Source organism: Poecilia reticulata, chromosome 19, assembly GCF_904066995.2.
Source record: "Poecilia reticulata chromosome 19, P_reticulata-male-v2, whole genome shotgun sequence".
NCBI lineage: Eukaryota > Metazoa > Chordata > Actinopteri > Cyprinodontiformes > Poeciliidae > Poecilia > Poecilia reticulata.
Genome location: NC_088848.1, coordinates 2942900 through 2957550, shown reverse-complemented (window position 1 = coordinate 2957550; position 14651 = coordinate 2942900). Strand labels below are relative to the sequence as shown.

At 37.8% G+C, this 14651-nt stretch overlaps 1 protein-coding gene across 4 annotated transcripts in view; it reads left to right on the top strand.

Moving 5' to 3' along the window:
- LOC103481227 (voltage-gated potassium channel KCNC1-like) overlaps positions 1 to 14651 on the top strand; it is a 76998-nt gene that overhangs the window by 56676 nt on the left and 5671 nt on the right. For 2 of the 4 annotated variants that reach the window (XM_081601080.1, XM_008436568.3), the window contains one exon: positions 6786 to 11682. The exons of the other annotated variants lie outside the window; for them this stretch is intronic. In XM_081601080.1, coding sequence (XP_081457206.1) covers positions 6786 to 6940 — 155 coding nt within the window. In that variant the 3' untranslated portion in view covers positions 6941 to 11682. Of the gene's footprint in view, positions 1 to 6785; positions 11683 to 14651 lie in introns of those variants that run through there. 4 annotated transcript variants of the gene reach the window in all.

Below are 14651 nucleotides of genomic sequence, written 5' to 3'. Positions count from 1 at the left end.
CATCGTTTCCCCTGACGGCCTGCAGCGGCTCTCACACGTCCAGCTTTCAGCCTCATTTCATTCTCACACTGCGAAAACACCAAATATTATTTCAACTTATTTCTGTCTAGGTCCTAGTACACTTGAAATAAGACAAAGTAACTTAAAAGTTTTTTTGTTTTTCCAGAAAATAGGAGCTTAAGTGAATAATTATTATTGATGAAAACGTTCTTGTTCCATTTTCAAATGAATTAACTCATAACAGGGGAAAAACGTTTTGTCATAAGTGAAATAATCTGCCAGTGGAACTAGAACTGGGTTGCTAGGTAACGGCTGAGCTTAGCTGGGGTTGCTAGGTAACGGCGCCAGTGGAACTAGAACTTTTTCACCAATATTAAGGACTTGTTTACTTAAAACAAGCCTCTATGTCGAGCTACAAAGCTACTTATAAGTTGGTTTGTCTCATTTCAAATGTACTCAGATATTTTCTCTATAAATTAAACCAAAACTACTTGGTAAGACTTTGTGTTTTTGCAGTGCATGGATTAAATATATATATATATAAATGAATAAAAAACTAAAAAATCCTGCAGAATTCAAATCATAGATTCCTGAATGATCTCCGTCTCTCTTCTTTCTCGATTCATATTTTTAAGCGAAGCCTGAAAGCCGCCACTTTCCGCCGTCCGTTTTTCTTCTGCTTGGGTGGAAATGTCCACGAAGCTCCGACGTGTTTGGATTCGATCCGTCAAACTAAGCACTGAAATCCAAGATGCCTCAGATTATTAGATTTATGTGACGAAATCTTACAGGTGCATCTCAGTAAATTAAAATATAATTCAAAATTTAGGATCATTTAGAGTCCTTCTCATTTTAATGTTTCTTCTCTGCTGACGTTTTGTGCAAATTTGCTGTTCAATACTTTATGCTGCCCATCTGGGTTTTTCTCAGTGGGATTGTCCTAGTGCAGGGGTCCCCAAACTTTTTCCTGTGAGGGCCACATAACTTTTCCCTTCTCTGGTGGGGGGCCGGAGTCAGTTTGTAACAGAAAAAGTGTTACACGTTTATTTTTTCAAGGGGGGGGTTGGCGTTGTGCGTTTCTCGATTGATTTTTACCCAGAAAGCACCTGGGCAAAAACTGTTAGTGAAACAGTCACTGGGACTGACTAGGATATATTTCATTGAGGGAAACCTGGAATGCGGCGTTCATAACAAACACGTGTGTTCATCTGCTCTACCGCTAGCAAACAACCGTACTGATTAAATAACATAAAAGTCAAGCAGTTCCCTAAAAGTCCAACAGATGGCAGCAATGCGCCATGCAAAACAAAACAAAACACCCACAGTTTACCTGCTACAGAGCCCCCTGGTGGTTGAAGAAAAATCCACATATAAACCGGAAAATACAATATATGAAAAAAAATCTGAACGCTCTCTGGTATTGTTCAGGGGGCCGGACCAAATGTGGTGGTGGGCCGGATCCGGCCCGCGGGCCGCAGTTTGGGGACCACTGTCTTAGTGGAATAATACAAAAAAATATTAGTGACATATTGCAAGCATGTATTTACATACATTAAAAAAAAAACAGCTTACAGCTGATGAAAACCCAAAGTTCTGCAGACTTCTTCCAGCAATAAAACTATGATTTTTGTCAGCAATCATGGAAAACTGCTGACTTTACAAGGAGGAAAAGGCACAAATATTATAAAATAAAATAAGATTTCTATTCACAGAGTGCTATATTCAAGCACATTGATAAAAAGTTAAGTGGAAGGAAAAAATGTATATAAAGAACTCCTTTTCAGGAGAAATCTCTGCATTTTATTTGGTAAATCAAAGTCCCAGCGTACAGCAGAAGCTAATGAAGCCAGACTCTGAGGATCTCCTCCGTGTCATGCTGCACTGACGCAGTAATCTGAGCAGAAGGATCCCAGACTGAGATCATTTCAACTGGTTAAACTGGTCTTTTGGTGAGCTGCAGTCACTCAAACAAGCAGAAATCTCAGCCTGCGTGCTCTGAATTCATGTAATGACTCCAATGAAGGACGTCAACATGATATTCTAATTTATTGAGATAAACCTACAGAGACGGAGAGAGATGGGTGAGAGACACAAAGCTCTAAAATCAGATACAAGTTGAGTTAACTTAAAAAAAAAAAACCTCGCTAACCTGCAGTGGATGGAATAAAACCCAGAAGAAGGAGAACCTAAACCTGGTTCTGTTGCTCAGCAGCGGTTCCGGCAGCGAAGTGACCGTCTGCTCTCTGTGAAGCTTTCACTGCCGCCGGCCAGCGATGCTCAGACTGCAGCTGCTGCGGTTCGGCCACAAATGGATGAAAACACTCCTGTCCATTTGCTGAGCTCTGCAGTTCTGAACATTTGGACCTGGATGACTGCTTCCACAGTGAAACAGGAAGTGATGCACAAACAGACGCCGTTTCCTCAGGTGAAACATTTAGTGCACAGGTCAGCTTCACTCTGCCGGCTGCAGACGGGATTACAGCGGCGATGCTTTAGTCTTTAAAACAAGGACAAAAATAAAATGCAGCATCTGAATACACACTCGCCGGCCGCTTTATTAGGCATACCCTGCTAGTACCGGGTTGGATTCAGAGCTGCTTTAATCCTTCATGGCAGAGATTCAACAAGGTACTGGAGGCATTCCTCAGAGAGAGTCTGGTCCATGTTGACATGATGGCATCACACAGTTGCTGTACATCCAGGATGTGAAGCTCCCGTCCCTCCACATCCCAAAGCTTCTCTGTTGGATTGAGACCTGGTGACTGTGGAGTTCAGTGAACCCAGTGGTCAACAAACCAGTTTGAGATGATTCATGACATGGTGCGTTTTCCTGCTGGAAGTCGCCATCAGAAGATGGTCATAAAGGGAGGGACATGGTCAGCAGCAACACTCAGGTCGGCTGTGGCGTCAACATGATGCTCGGTTGGTACTAATGGGTCCAAAGTGCCAGGAAAGGATCCCCCACACCACTGCAACACCAGCAGCCTGAACCGTCGATACCAGGCAGGACGGATCCAGGCTTCATGGCGTTGATGCCAAATTCTGACCCATCATCCGACCAGATCAGGTTTCTCCAATCGTCTGTTGTCCATTTTGGTGAGCCTGTGTGAGTCGCTGCCTCGGTTTCCTGTTGTCAGCTGACAGGAGCGGCGGCGGTGTGGTCGTCTGCTGCTGTAGCCCAGCCGCCTCCCGGCTCAACATGTTGAGTCTTCAGAGATGCTCTTCTGCAGACCTCGGTTATTTGAGCTACTGTTCTATCAGCGCCAACCAGTCTGGCCGTTCACCTCTGACCTCTGCAGATCTGTCGCTCACTGAATGTTTCCTCTTTTCGGACCACTCTCTGTAAACCCCAAAGATGGTTGTGCATGAAAATCCCAGTAGATCAGCAGTTTCTGCAATACTCTGACCAGTCCAACCATTCTGACGCTCGGTTTGACCTGCAGCGGATCGTCTCGGCCAGGTTTACCTGCCTAAAGGCGTTTAGTTGCTGCCATCTGATTGGCTGATTCCACATGAGCAGTTGGACAGGTGTACCTAATAAAGTGGCCAGTGTTTTTTTTAGAGTGTTTTTCTTCCTGTCCTCACTCTACTCAGCATGCTGCATGCTCGCTGTTGTTTTTAAGAAGAATTATCTGGACTCAAAACATTCGTTCATCTGTCTGTTTTCATTTAGATCTGACTTTATAAAATCAAGTATAAAGTATAAAAACTCAGCGTCTTTATACTGCATCTGTAGGAATGAACTTATAATATATGGTAAGAAATAAACTGACAAAAATATAATCAAAATACAAACACTAAAGAAAACTGACAGAACCGATTTAAAGCAAACGTAAAAATAACACAAAATCTTACCAAGTATTTTTAATCTGGTTTCTAGTGCAGATATTTTATAACACATGAAATAAAACAAAACTAACTTACATGTGTCTTTTCTGCAAGACGTAGGAGCTTGTTTAAAGTAAATAATTTCTTAATATTGGTGAAAAAGTTCTTGAACCGCTGGCAGATTAGTTAGCAAGAAAATGTATTAATCTAATTAAAAACAAAACAATTATGTTCAATAGAAAAATATCAATAAAAAGAAAAAAATCTTACAGATTCCCTTTTTATTCCAAAAATATATTTAAACAACAGAGATTTACAAAACAAACACTTAGTTATTTCACTTACGACATGGAAAAACTGACTTATAAGTTCATTTACCTGCCAATGGAAATAGAAGGAATTATTTACTTATAATAAACTCTTACATCTTGCTGAAAAGATACTTTTAAATTAGTTTTATCTCAGTTTTGTCTCAATTCAGGTTCACTAAGATATTTGCAGCAGAAACTAGACAAAACACTTGTTTTTGCAATGAAACAAAAAGATTTTATTCAGATCAACTTACAATAGATTCAGTTCAGTTCAGTAAAATGTTTTTGTTTCTGTGATCCAGTCGCTCGTTTCCACGTCTCCACTGATCGGAGTTTCTGATCTCAAATTGGACGATTTCTGGTTTAAATACTTTATTAAACTCAGGCCAATAGATTATATGGCGCAATGGCTTTCCATATTCCCACTGCTTCACCAAAATCCTGAACATTTTGCACATTTTCGTACAAACGTACTACTGCAAACAGGATGCCGAGTTACACACATGAAGACTTAAATGACACAAATGAATATAATATGTTAGTTATTGAATAAAGAGTTATAACTGTTCAGGTTAACGGCTCATCATTTGATCCCAGCCGTTCCACCGGAGATTTAAGCAACACTGAATTTTTCCCAGGAATCATTTCAGTGACGTAAAAACCTCCAGAGCTCAGTAAAAATGCATCATACATATTTTACTACTCAGGCCTACGAAAAAAAAAAAACCCAGACTTTTATTCATGGTTGACTAAAAATGACGTGTGGTCCAAAGTGGTGGAGCAGGCCACTCAGCACAGCACAATGCTGCCCTATTTTTATTTTATTTTAACTTTTTTTGCTTCTGGACAGGAAGACACACAGGGCGTCATCTGCTGCGTGTTCCTTGTTGTCCGTCTGTGGCCATGTGATGGTTGGAGGTTTGTTTAATGCGACTTTAAATCATTCAAATCTCCCAAATTAGCAGTAAAGCTCCAGCCATTATATGCGTGCGAGCTGTTCATTGGTAGGTTTCTACCAATGGTGTGTTTTTTTTCACTTCCTCTGATGCAACAACATGCCGTCAGCACGGCCCTTTGTTCTGTGTGGCGCCGCCCTGCAGGGAAAACTCAGCATCTGCATGCTGTGGCTCACACCCACATACAGCGGGAAAGGACACTGAGGACGCTGCATAAGTCTGAAACTCGCCAACAAGTCGCTTGCGCAGCTGGATTTAGTTTTCGTGTCATTTCCCACTGTAGCCAAAGTTCGAAGCGATCTGGTTACAGGAAACGGTCACAGCAGGAAACGCTTCTGATAAATGTTGCTGAGAGAGGTTTTTATTTTTTATGTTGGCCATCTGAAGTTTGCATGAGTGAAAAGCAAATGCAACGAGTCCAGGGTTAGACCGACGGCGGCGCTCGCAGTGGTACGCCACCCTGACGAGACGCAAAGTCACTTTAAACGTGAAAATATTGGGATTTTTTTCCACCTTTTATGTGACGTTTATTCTGCAAAATTTAAAAATGGTGCAGTGACTTGTTAATCTAATTATCCTGATTTCGTTAAAAAGTTACAAAGCATAAAATGGCCAACCAAAATGGAGGAGCAGTGTTGCAGGACAGAGAAATCTTTGGGGTTTTTTTCTGCATCCAGGTAAAACATCCACACAGCTGCTGGGATCTGATGACAAAATGTAACTTTTGTGATGATGCCATTAATGGGTTTTACATTGATTTTTAAATAAGTTAACATTTTTAGTCAAATGCAAACAAAAACAAACATTTTTTAGAGTCTTTATATTGTTTTATTATCATTTGAATTTTGTCTGACTATCAGAAAACAAAATAATTTCATAAATACATCTGCCAGGTGTGTAACTGTAAGTTTAGGACAGAAACACGGTGGTGGCAGCATCATTTCTATAAATATTAATAAAAAGAAAAAAGAACAACAGAAAAGAAGGCGATGAAGGAAATAAAACTTAAGTTGAAAGAAGGTCTCTGGGATCAGATTTGTAAAACTTTTTCAGGTTTTTAGCAAATAATCTTCCTCCTGTAAAATTATATTTCGCTTCCTAAGAGAATTTTTTAATATTAATCTGAAACATTACAGGATAAACGTCACATCAAAGGAGGAAAACGCTTTATAAAGCATTTATTATATTTAAAAACTGACTATTGAGGGTCTACTGTAACTGAAGCACATTTTTGGTGCTTCATATCTGATCTGCTCCATAAAAGCTTCATGTGGTTCAACTCCTTCTCTACATGGATGATTTTCTGTGTTCAGGCTGAATCCGCCTAAAACACCTGAAGATGAAACATTTTGGGTGATTTATGCAGTGGGCCTACAATTGGTGTTAAGTCTCTTAAAATCTGTAAATTTTGTGTTTTTTGAAAAGAAAAAGAAAAAAATTACATGTCATAACTCGCATTTTCTTGTCTTGTCTTGTCTGTCCTGTCTCTGTCTGTCCTTTCTGTTTTTTTCTTGTTTTCTTTTTAAACATGTTTCTACTTATTTCTGCTTTTCATTATGTGCTTCTTCTCTTTTGACTTTATAAACCACATGCTCATGTTTCCAATCTGTGCCAACCAAACGCACCTTCACGTTTCATCTGTGATTTTGTTTTGCTCGCGTCCAAACCGAATCGTTTTTGGGTCACAAAGCGACCGGCCAGGAGAAATCCCGTAGTCTCAATAACATATCTGGAGTGGCGGGTTCGTCTCTGCGCCTCGCTCCCATCACTAGTCCCCCGTTTGAGAACTATGAGACGCCGGGGCAACTGCGCCGCTGCCGCTCCCCCATCCCCTCCATTTTGTAGCAGAACGGATCCTCGCGATTGGACGCCAGAGAAACGCGGTGGATTCGTCGCGGATCACGCTGAAACTTCCCTTTGCATTAAAATATATTGTGCAAACAAAAATAGCAATAATGTTAAATGAACTTGAACGTAGAGTGGCTTCTGTTTGTGATGCATGCATCAGGCATGCAGATGGGTTAAAGTACAAAATGTAGCTTTAAAGCACAGGTGTCAAACTCGAGGCCCGTGGGCCAAATCCGGCCCGCCACAGCTTTTTATGTGGCCCTCTAGATTCGAGACTAGACACTAAGTGTGTTTAAATATTATGTTATCAATCTAATTAATGCAGTTTTTATCCGTTTACAGCCAAATTATATCAATCAGTCCCTCCAGTTTCTTGAGAATTATTGTGCAAATTCACGCTAAAAAACAAAATGCGCCAAAAAATGGGAGTTTATTGCAGATTTTTCTCAAAAATTGTCAAAATCTTTCTTTCTTGTACTAAACAGCTGCCTCAGCTTTAATTGATGTCAGATTATAGTCCATAATCTATACAGCGAGGAATAAAACGTCACATTTACCGTCCTAAATAAGCTCAAATATTTCCAAACACTTTGATTTTATAGCAAAAAGAATCAGAAAATCCTGGAGGGACTGAAAAGATGTTCAATAATATTATTTAATTTGAATAATTCATTGATATTTTAACAGTCTGAACAGGTTTTATCAATACGTTCTGGCTCAGTCGGCCCTTTAAGAGCATTCAAGATCTGGATTTGGCCCAAAATAAAAATGAGTTTGACACCCCTGCTTTAAAGGACGTTATTGTAAACTATTAGATGAGACGTTAAAATATTGAGATTGGTTTAAAAAATAGCCTCACAGGTTTAAGAAAAAAAAAATAATCAACACGCTGATATTTTAGAAGTTAAATTTGTAGATAGACATTCATTTTGTGTTGTGGACCAAACAAAACTAAGCTAGCATCTCCAGCCAGAGAAACGAACATGAAACAAGAAAACGTTCATTTAGCCAAAGAAAAGAGTCTTTGTTCGTAGATTACTTTGATGTTAGCAGTTTTCTGAATTTGTCGTTTGTGACTAATAATGTAAGAGGATAGTAGAAATCATCGCGGTTAGCTCTTTGTTCCACTATTAGCATCCTGTCATCATAGGGCACTTAAGTGGAAAGTTTAAACAGCGACTTAAAGCAATGTGTAGTAAAAAAAAAAAGAGATGCCATGATGTAAATTAAGATTATAAACCGGCTTCATCTTAATACACCGGGAACAGAATCCTGCATATGCAAATATTACCCCGGATTCAGCCGGAAAAGGTCCATTCTGTCATTTTACTGACATATGAAATGAAGATTTGTGCAAAACGAGTTCATCAGGAAAACATTCTTACCAATTTCATAAAGCCAGGATAATGTAGATTGTTTTTCCAGATAGCAGTGGCTAACCAGGCCGAGCTAAAGCTGCGTTCATAACGTGTCAAAACGCTTCGTGTTGGACGGTTTGCACAAGTGCAAACATTTATGCTGCGTTCATACTGAGCATCAGGTCTTTCAAGTTCACATTCAGAGTCTAAGTGGACGCGCCGTCGGAACGAGCCGTTGTTTTCCGTTGCCGTTGTTTTCCGTTGACGTTCTCTTTATGGTAGATGAAACTGAGTGGTATCAAAATGTTACATAGTGAAAGCTTCTGCAGTCATACAGAGGCTCAGGTGTCTTTGCTCAACATTTTATGTTCAGTTTCTATTGAACAAACAGCTGATAACAGCTGATAACGGCTGATAACGGCTCATAACAGCTGATAACGGCTGATAACAGTTGATAACGGCTGATAACGGCTGTTAACAGCTGATAACTGCTGATAACGGCTGATAACGGCCCGACGCGTTGGAGCCTCTCGCCTTCGTTTCTTCTCCTGGTTACTTTGAACAATGGCGGATGAAATACTGTGAGTTTTCAGGTTTTATTTGCTGAAATCAACAGAATGTAGCTGTTGGGCGCGTGTTTAAATTTTCCAGATAATTCAAGCTAGCTGGGTGTTGATTTCGTGCTGATAACGGCTGATAACGGCTGATAACAGCTGATAACGGCTGATAACCGCTGATAACCGCTGATAACCGCTGATAACGGCTGATAACGGCCCGACGCGTTGGAGCCTCTCGCCTTTGTTTCTTCTCCTGGTTACTTTGAACAATGGCAGATGAAATACTGTGAGTTTTGAGGTTTTATTTGCTGAAATCAACAGAATGTAGCTGTTGGGCGCGTGTTTAAATTTTCCAGATAATTCAAGCTAGCTGGGTGCTGATTTCGTCTCACCCGAGTCCAGTTCGATGACCTGGCAGGACACCCCCTACTGGCCACTACGTCACACAGCAGAGTCTCTCTGATCACGTCGCGCCTCCACAGAGACTTTGAACGTAAACGCGTTTGGTGTGAACATAGCAGCAGCAGCATGGCTGTTAGCTAAAGCTACACTGGTTTTGACAACAGCAGCTACAGCGGAGCCCCAGGACGCTGCCACAAATACTGCAGAGCGTCTCTAAGAATCCCCATAACTTCCTGTTTTAACACATCCAACACCAAATACACCTTAAAATGCATTAATATAACATGTAATATCTTTCATTTTTCCACTCTTGGGTGCAGCCAGTCAGCTGCTAGTTTCCCAAGCTGCATTTTATTTCGAATATTTTAGATAAGCTCATAAAGAAAAAGAAAATTAAATCAGCAAATTAAGGATTTTTCTCAAATAATTTGGAGTTTTGATCCACAGAAAAATCAGCAGCAGGAAACTGTAGCTACGTTTTCACATCTTTATTTATTCAATGACAGGAAATGACTGAATGGACGTTTGGGGAAAAAAAAATCATTTTCTGATAAGTGATATAAACAAAATATTTAATATTTCCTCGTTTATTAAAAAAAAAAAAGAAACTTAATGCAATGTATTTAAAAAGCTCCTAACTAATTTTTAGAAAGTCAAATTTGAACGACTTTAAGTACGAAGTTTAAATAAAAACAAGCACTTTACTAACAGTCGGTGTCGATTACTAACCGTTAACGTTTGCATGTCGGCGTCAGGAACGAAATCGAGCCGCGCCATCGAACACGCTTCGCTTACCGTCTGTTTCACGCCATGATTGTTCCTTTCTTTACTCAGGTTCTCGTTTGCTTTAAATGTTTTTCTAAAACGACCAAATCATCTTTTTTTTTTCTCCCCCTCATTTTACTGAAAATAATCAACACATTTTGCTTTTAAAACCAAGATATAAAAAAATCTTTCGGTGTATATTTTTCATGTTTGTATATTCTGTGTTGAGCAACAGATCAGCAAAAAAAAAAAAAAGTGGAAAAAATGTCACATTCACATATGCAATAAATGTGCAATATTTCTTTAATGCTGGAAAAAAAACATGCTGTGCATAAACATGTAAATATGCAGATATATTTTTACCCTAAAAAAAGTGCACATATAAAAAGGCAGACTACTTGTTCGCATGTTTCAGCTCCTCTGGATGTAAGTAGACAGCAAAAAAAAAAGGCCAGTGTTAATTTAACTCTGAAGAGTGTGGACTGTATAAACACTGTTAATATCAACTCTGTGGGAATTACCAACATAAATCCCAGTGTTGATTTAACTCCTACAGAGTTGATATCAACACTTTTTCAGTGTTTATATAGTCCACACTCTTCAGAGTTAAATTAACACTGGCTTTTTTTGCTGTGCAGACGTGTTCAGATCTGATGTTGTGGTAGCCGTCTGAACATGGTTTTAGGTTGGAGAAAGTTTGATATTTCCTGTGTTTTTCTGCTGCATTTCACTGTAAACATCCACAATGCTGCACCACTGGATGCAAGAAGAACAAGTCAAACTAAAATCACATCTGATTTAGGTTCACATGTGTGAAATTCGTCTGCTTGCTCCAACTGTTACAATCCTGGCACCAGTTTTGAAATCCATGTGCTTCCAAAGAACTGAAACTGTAAATGAGTCTCATGTGAACAGATGGATGTTTGTTTTAGTCGCCAGTTGACTGGAAGGGAGATGTGAGGCTGATGTGAACAGAAACGGGTTATTTAGGACATTTTTCACACATAGATTTTACATTTTCATGTAAAAAAAACAAACCGAAAAAAAGGTTGCAGTGTTGTAATGTTTTCTGAACACTTGTCATCCAGCATGCTGAGCCGATTTTCAGATTTTTTTTGTGTCTAAACTCTGGTGGTGTTTTTTTTTTTTTAAATGAGGAGGAAACTTTAGTGAGCAGTGAGAACCAAACCCGAGGTTCGGCTCAAAACATTTCTCTGTTTCTGCTGCTTTTCTTTGCTCGGCTCCTCATTAACCCTTTTAGCCTCACTTACATCTTGTATAATCATAAAGGGAGGATATTATATTCTGTGGATTATACTTTTATCCTTTACAGTAAAATAAGTAGGAATATTTTTGTGGACTGATGCAACTGAAGGAAACAAATAATGTCTTTATTTTGCACAGTTTTCCTCATATAAATGCTGTATTTGCTCATATTTGTGTTGTAGTAACAGAGTTATCTTCTGTTAAATCATAGTTTTGACCTAGAGTTGTAACGAATCAAACAGAAGCAGGCCTTCCTGTGCCTCCATGAGGTCCCTTAGACCCTGATGTCAATGTAGATGCAAAATGCGGCTAGATTTAACTAGCTGAACCTTTAAAGAAGCACTTATTACGGAAAATGTACATGTGAATGCATTAAAGTCATTTGAATTTAGTCATACTGATTATGTTAAAGAATTTCATCAATGATTGGATATATGCAGCTCTGGGAAAATTAAGAGACCACTCGAAATGATCCGCTTCTTACGGAAGAGGATTAGGGCCACTGGAAAAAAAATAAAACAGTTCTGACTTTAATTCTGAGAAAAAAAGTCAGAATTCTGACTTTAACCTCAGAATTCTGACTTTTTTTCTCAGAATTCTGAGATTAAAGTCAGAATTCTGAGAAAAAAAGTCAGAATTCTGACTTTAACCTCAGAATTCTGAGAAAAAAAGTCAGAATTCTGACTTTAATCACAGAATTCTGACTTTTTTTCTCAGAATTCTGTGATTAAAGTCAGAATTCTGACTTTTTTTCTCAGAATTCTGAGGTTAAAGTCAGAATTCTGACTTTTTTTCTCAGAATTCTGTGATTAAAGTCAGAATTCTGACTTTTTTTCTCAGAATTCTGAGAAAAAAAGTCAGAATTCTGACTTTTTTTCTCAGAATTCTGAGATTAAAGTCAGAATTCTGACTTTTTTTCTCAGAATTCTGACTTTAATCTCAGAATTCTGACTTTAATCTCAGAATTCTGACTTTAATCTCAGAATTCTGAGGTTAAAGTCAGAATTCTGACTTTTTTTCTCAGAATTCTGACTTTAATCTCAGAATTCTGACTTTTTTTCTCAGAATTCTGAGGTTAAAGTCAGAATTCTGACTTTTTTTCTCAGAATTCTGTGATTAAAGTCAGAATTCTGACTTTTTTTCTCAGAATTCTGAGAAAAAAAGTCAGAATTCTGACTTTAACCTCAGAATTCTGACTTTTTTTCTCAGAATTCTGAGGTTAAAGTCAGAACTGTTTTTTGTTTTTTCCCCCAGTGGCCCTAATCCTCTTCCGTAGCTTCTCTGATTTTACTTTTTACAGGTTTATATTTGAGCAAAATGAACTTTGTTCTTTTATTCTATGAACTACTGACAACATGTCTCCAAAATTCAAAGCAAAAATGTAGTTTTTACCTGCAGGAAATGAGAAACGGTGAAAATAATGAAAAAGCTGCACACCTGAATATTCATTTAGAAACAACAATTAATGTTTAAGCCCAGAAATCAGTATTTGGTGGAGAAACCTGAAGTTTTCAATGAGCTTCAGTGCATTTTCTCCCAGAGCTGTTTATTATTTTTTACCAGATGTTATTGATAAAAAGCTCATGTCAACAAAAACAGACTGAATATCTGCAGATTATTAAATAGTTTCTTGCAAAACTATTTTTAGTCTTTGAAAATGTAAACTTTTTTGTGATAAACAAAAATTCATGCATAACTTTTAAGTGGAACAAACAAAGAAATACTTTTTTCATCCATATGTATTCCCCATTTTATTACTTTACCCCTAAATAAAATCCAGTAAAAACCTTAAGATGTCACCCAACAAGTAAACAGGATCAGTCTGTGTATAAATAATAAAACTAACATGTTTTATTTCAGTTACACTTTGCAGTTTTCTGTTGAAAACATGTAAGTCTGGTTTGTTCAGCAGCCATAAATTCAGCTCTGCAGTGACAGAAATACCACATTTTGTACAAAAGACTAAAATAACTATTAGTTACAACACAGGAGATTATTATTTTGATCAGGTGATTTCATCCGTTAGAATAGATTAAAACCTTTAAGGTTTATTAAAATGTACAGACTCAAAGATCCATGTATAAAAGCCATATAGAAAAAATTATCTGCAATAGATTACTAATTATTGTCATCAGATCACATAACTTGTTCCCGTTGAATTTTGAATATTGTTTTAGTTCACGTGTCAAACTGAAGGCGCGGGGGCCAAATCTGGCCCGCCGCAGCTTTTTCTGTGGCCCTCTAGATTCCAGATTACATCAAAAGTCTCCAGTTTTTTCACAAAATCAACAGATTCCCAAAATTTTTTCTGACTTTCCTGCAAATCTTTCTCGAAATTCCTCAAAAACTTTGGATTTAATTGACTGCTACCTCAGCTTTACTTGATGTCAAGTTGTAGTCCGTGATCGATACGGCGAGTATAAAACATCAGCGCAAATATAAAAATTCCTTACAAATATTTCTAAATTAGTAACACAAAATCCGTGATTTTTATTCCAAAAGGCCTAAAAAAACAAAACCCTGATCAGTGATGGTTTAATTTTAAGAAACACTGATTGAAAGCTGAAACAAACAGCTATTCACTAATATCAGAATGTATTGATAAAATGGGCTTTATCAACACATTCTGGCACCACCGGCCCTTTAAGAACAGTCAGATTTTTGGTGCGGCTCAAAATGAAACTGAGTTTGATGCTCCTGCTGTTCCAGTTGCAATTTGGATTTATTAAAAAAAACAAATCTACTACTTTCAAAAAGTTAGACGTAACTTGGTGAAAACGAAAACCAATCACCAGCTGATATTAGTTATTTTGCCACGATGCCGTCTGTGTGTAACAAAATGGCAGCTGTCTGGACGACGTTTTAATGGCCTTGATGCTGAAAGTGAGTGATGTACATAAAGTTCCTTTTGTGATTCTAAAACAACATAAATAAAAAACAAGTTTCCAAAAATTCACGCCTTTATTTTGTCAAACCTAGGAGAAATTTTCCAATGATACAAAATGGTGAAAATAAGACATTTTATTGCATAAAATAAAAGAATAGATTCATAGATAATGTAACTAGATCTGTTTTAAGAAGTGACGTTGCAATCAGTTTTAAATCAAAACAGAAAATTAATATATATGTAATGTAAAATCTATGTAAAAGTATAATTATATAGCTTTATAGAACTTAAAAATATTTTTTTCTCTGGAGAGCTCTTTGGTTTAGTGCATTCATTACAGATAAAAACATCACAAACGCAATTATTTCACTGGATTTGCTGTAAAACTTTTGTTTCATTTGACTGCTGCTTTGTTGTTAAACATTATTACAGTTAATTTTTCATTAAAATTCTGTTTTAAACCATTTACGGTT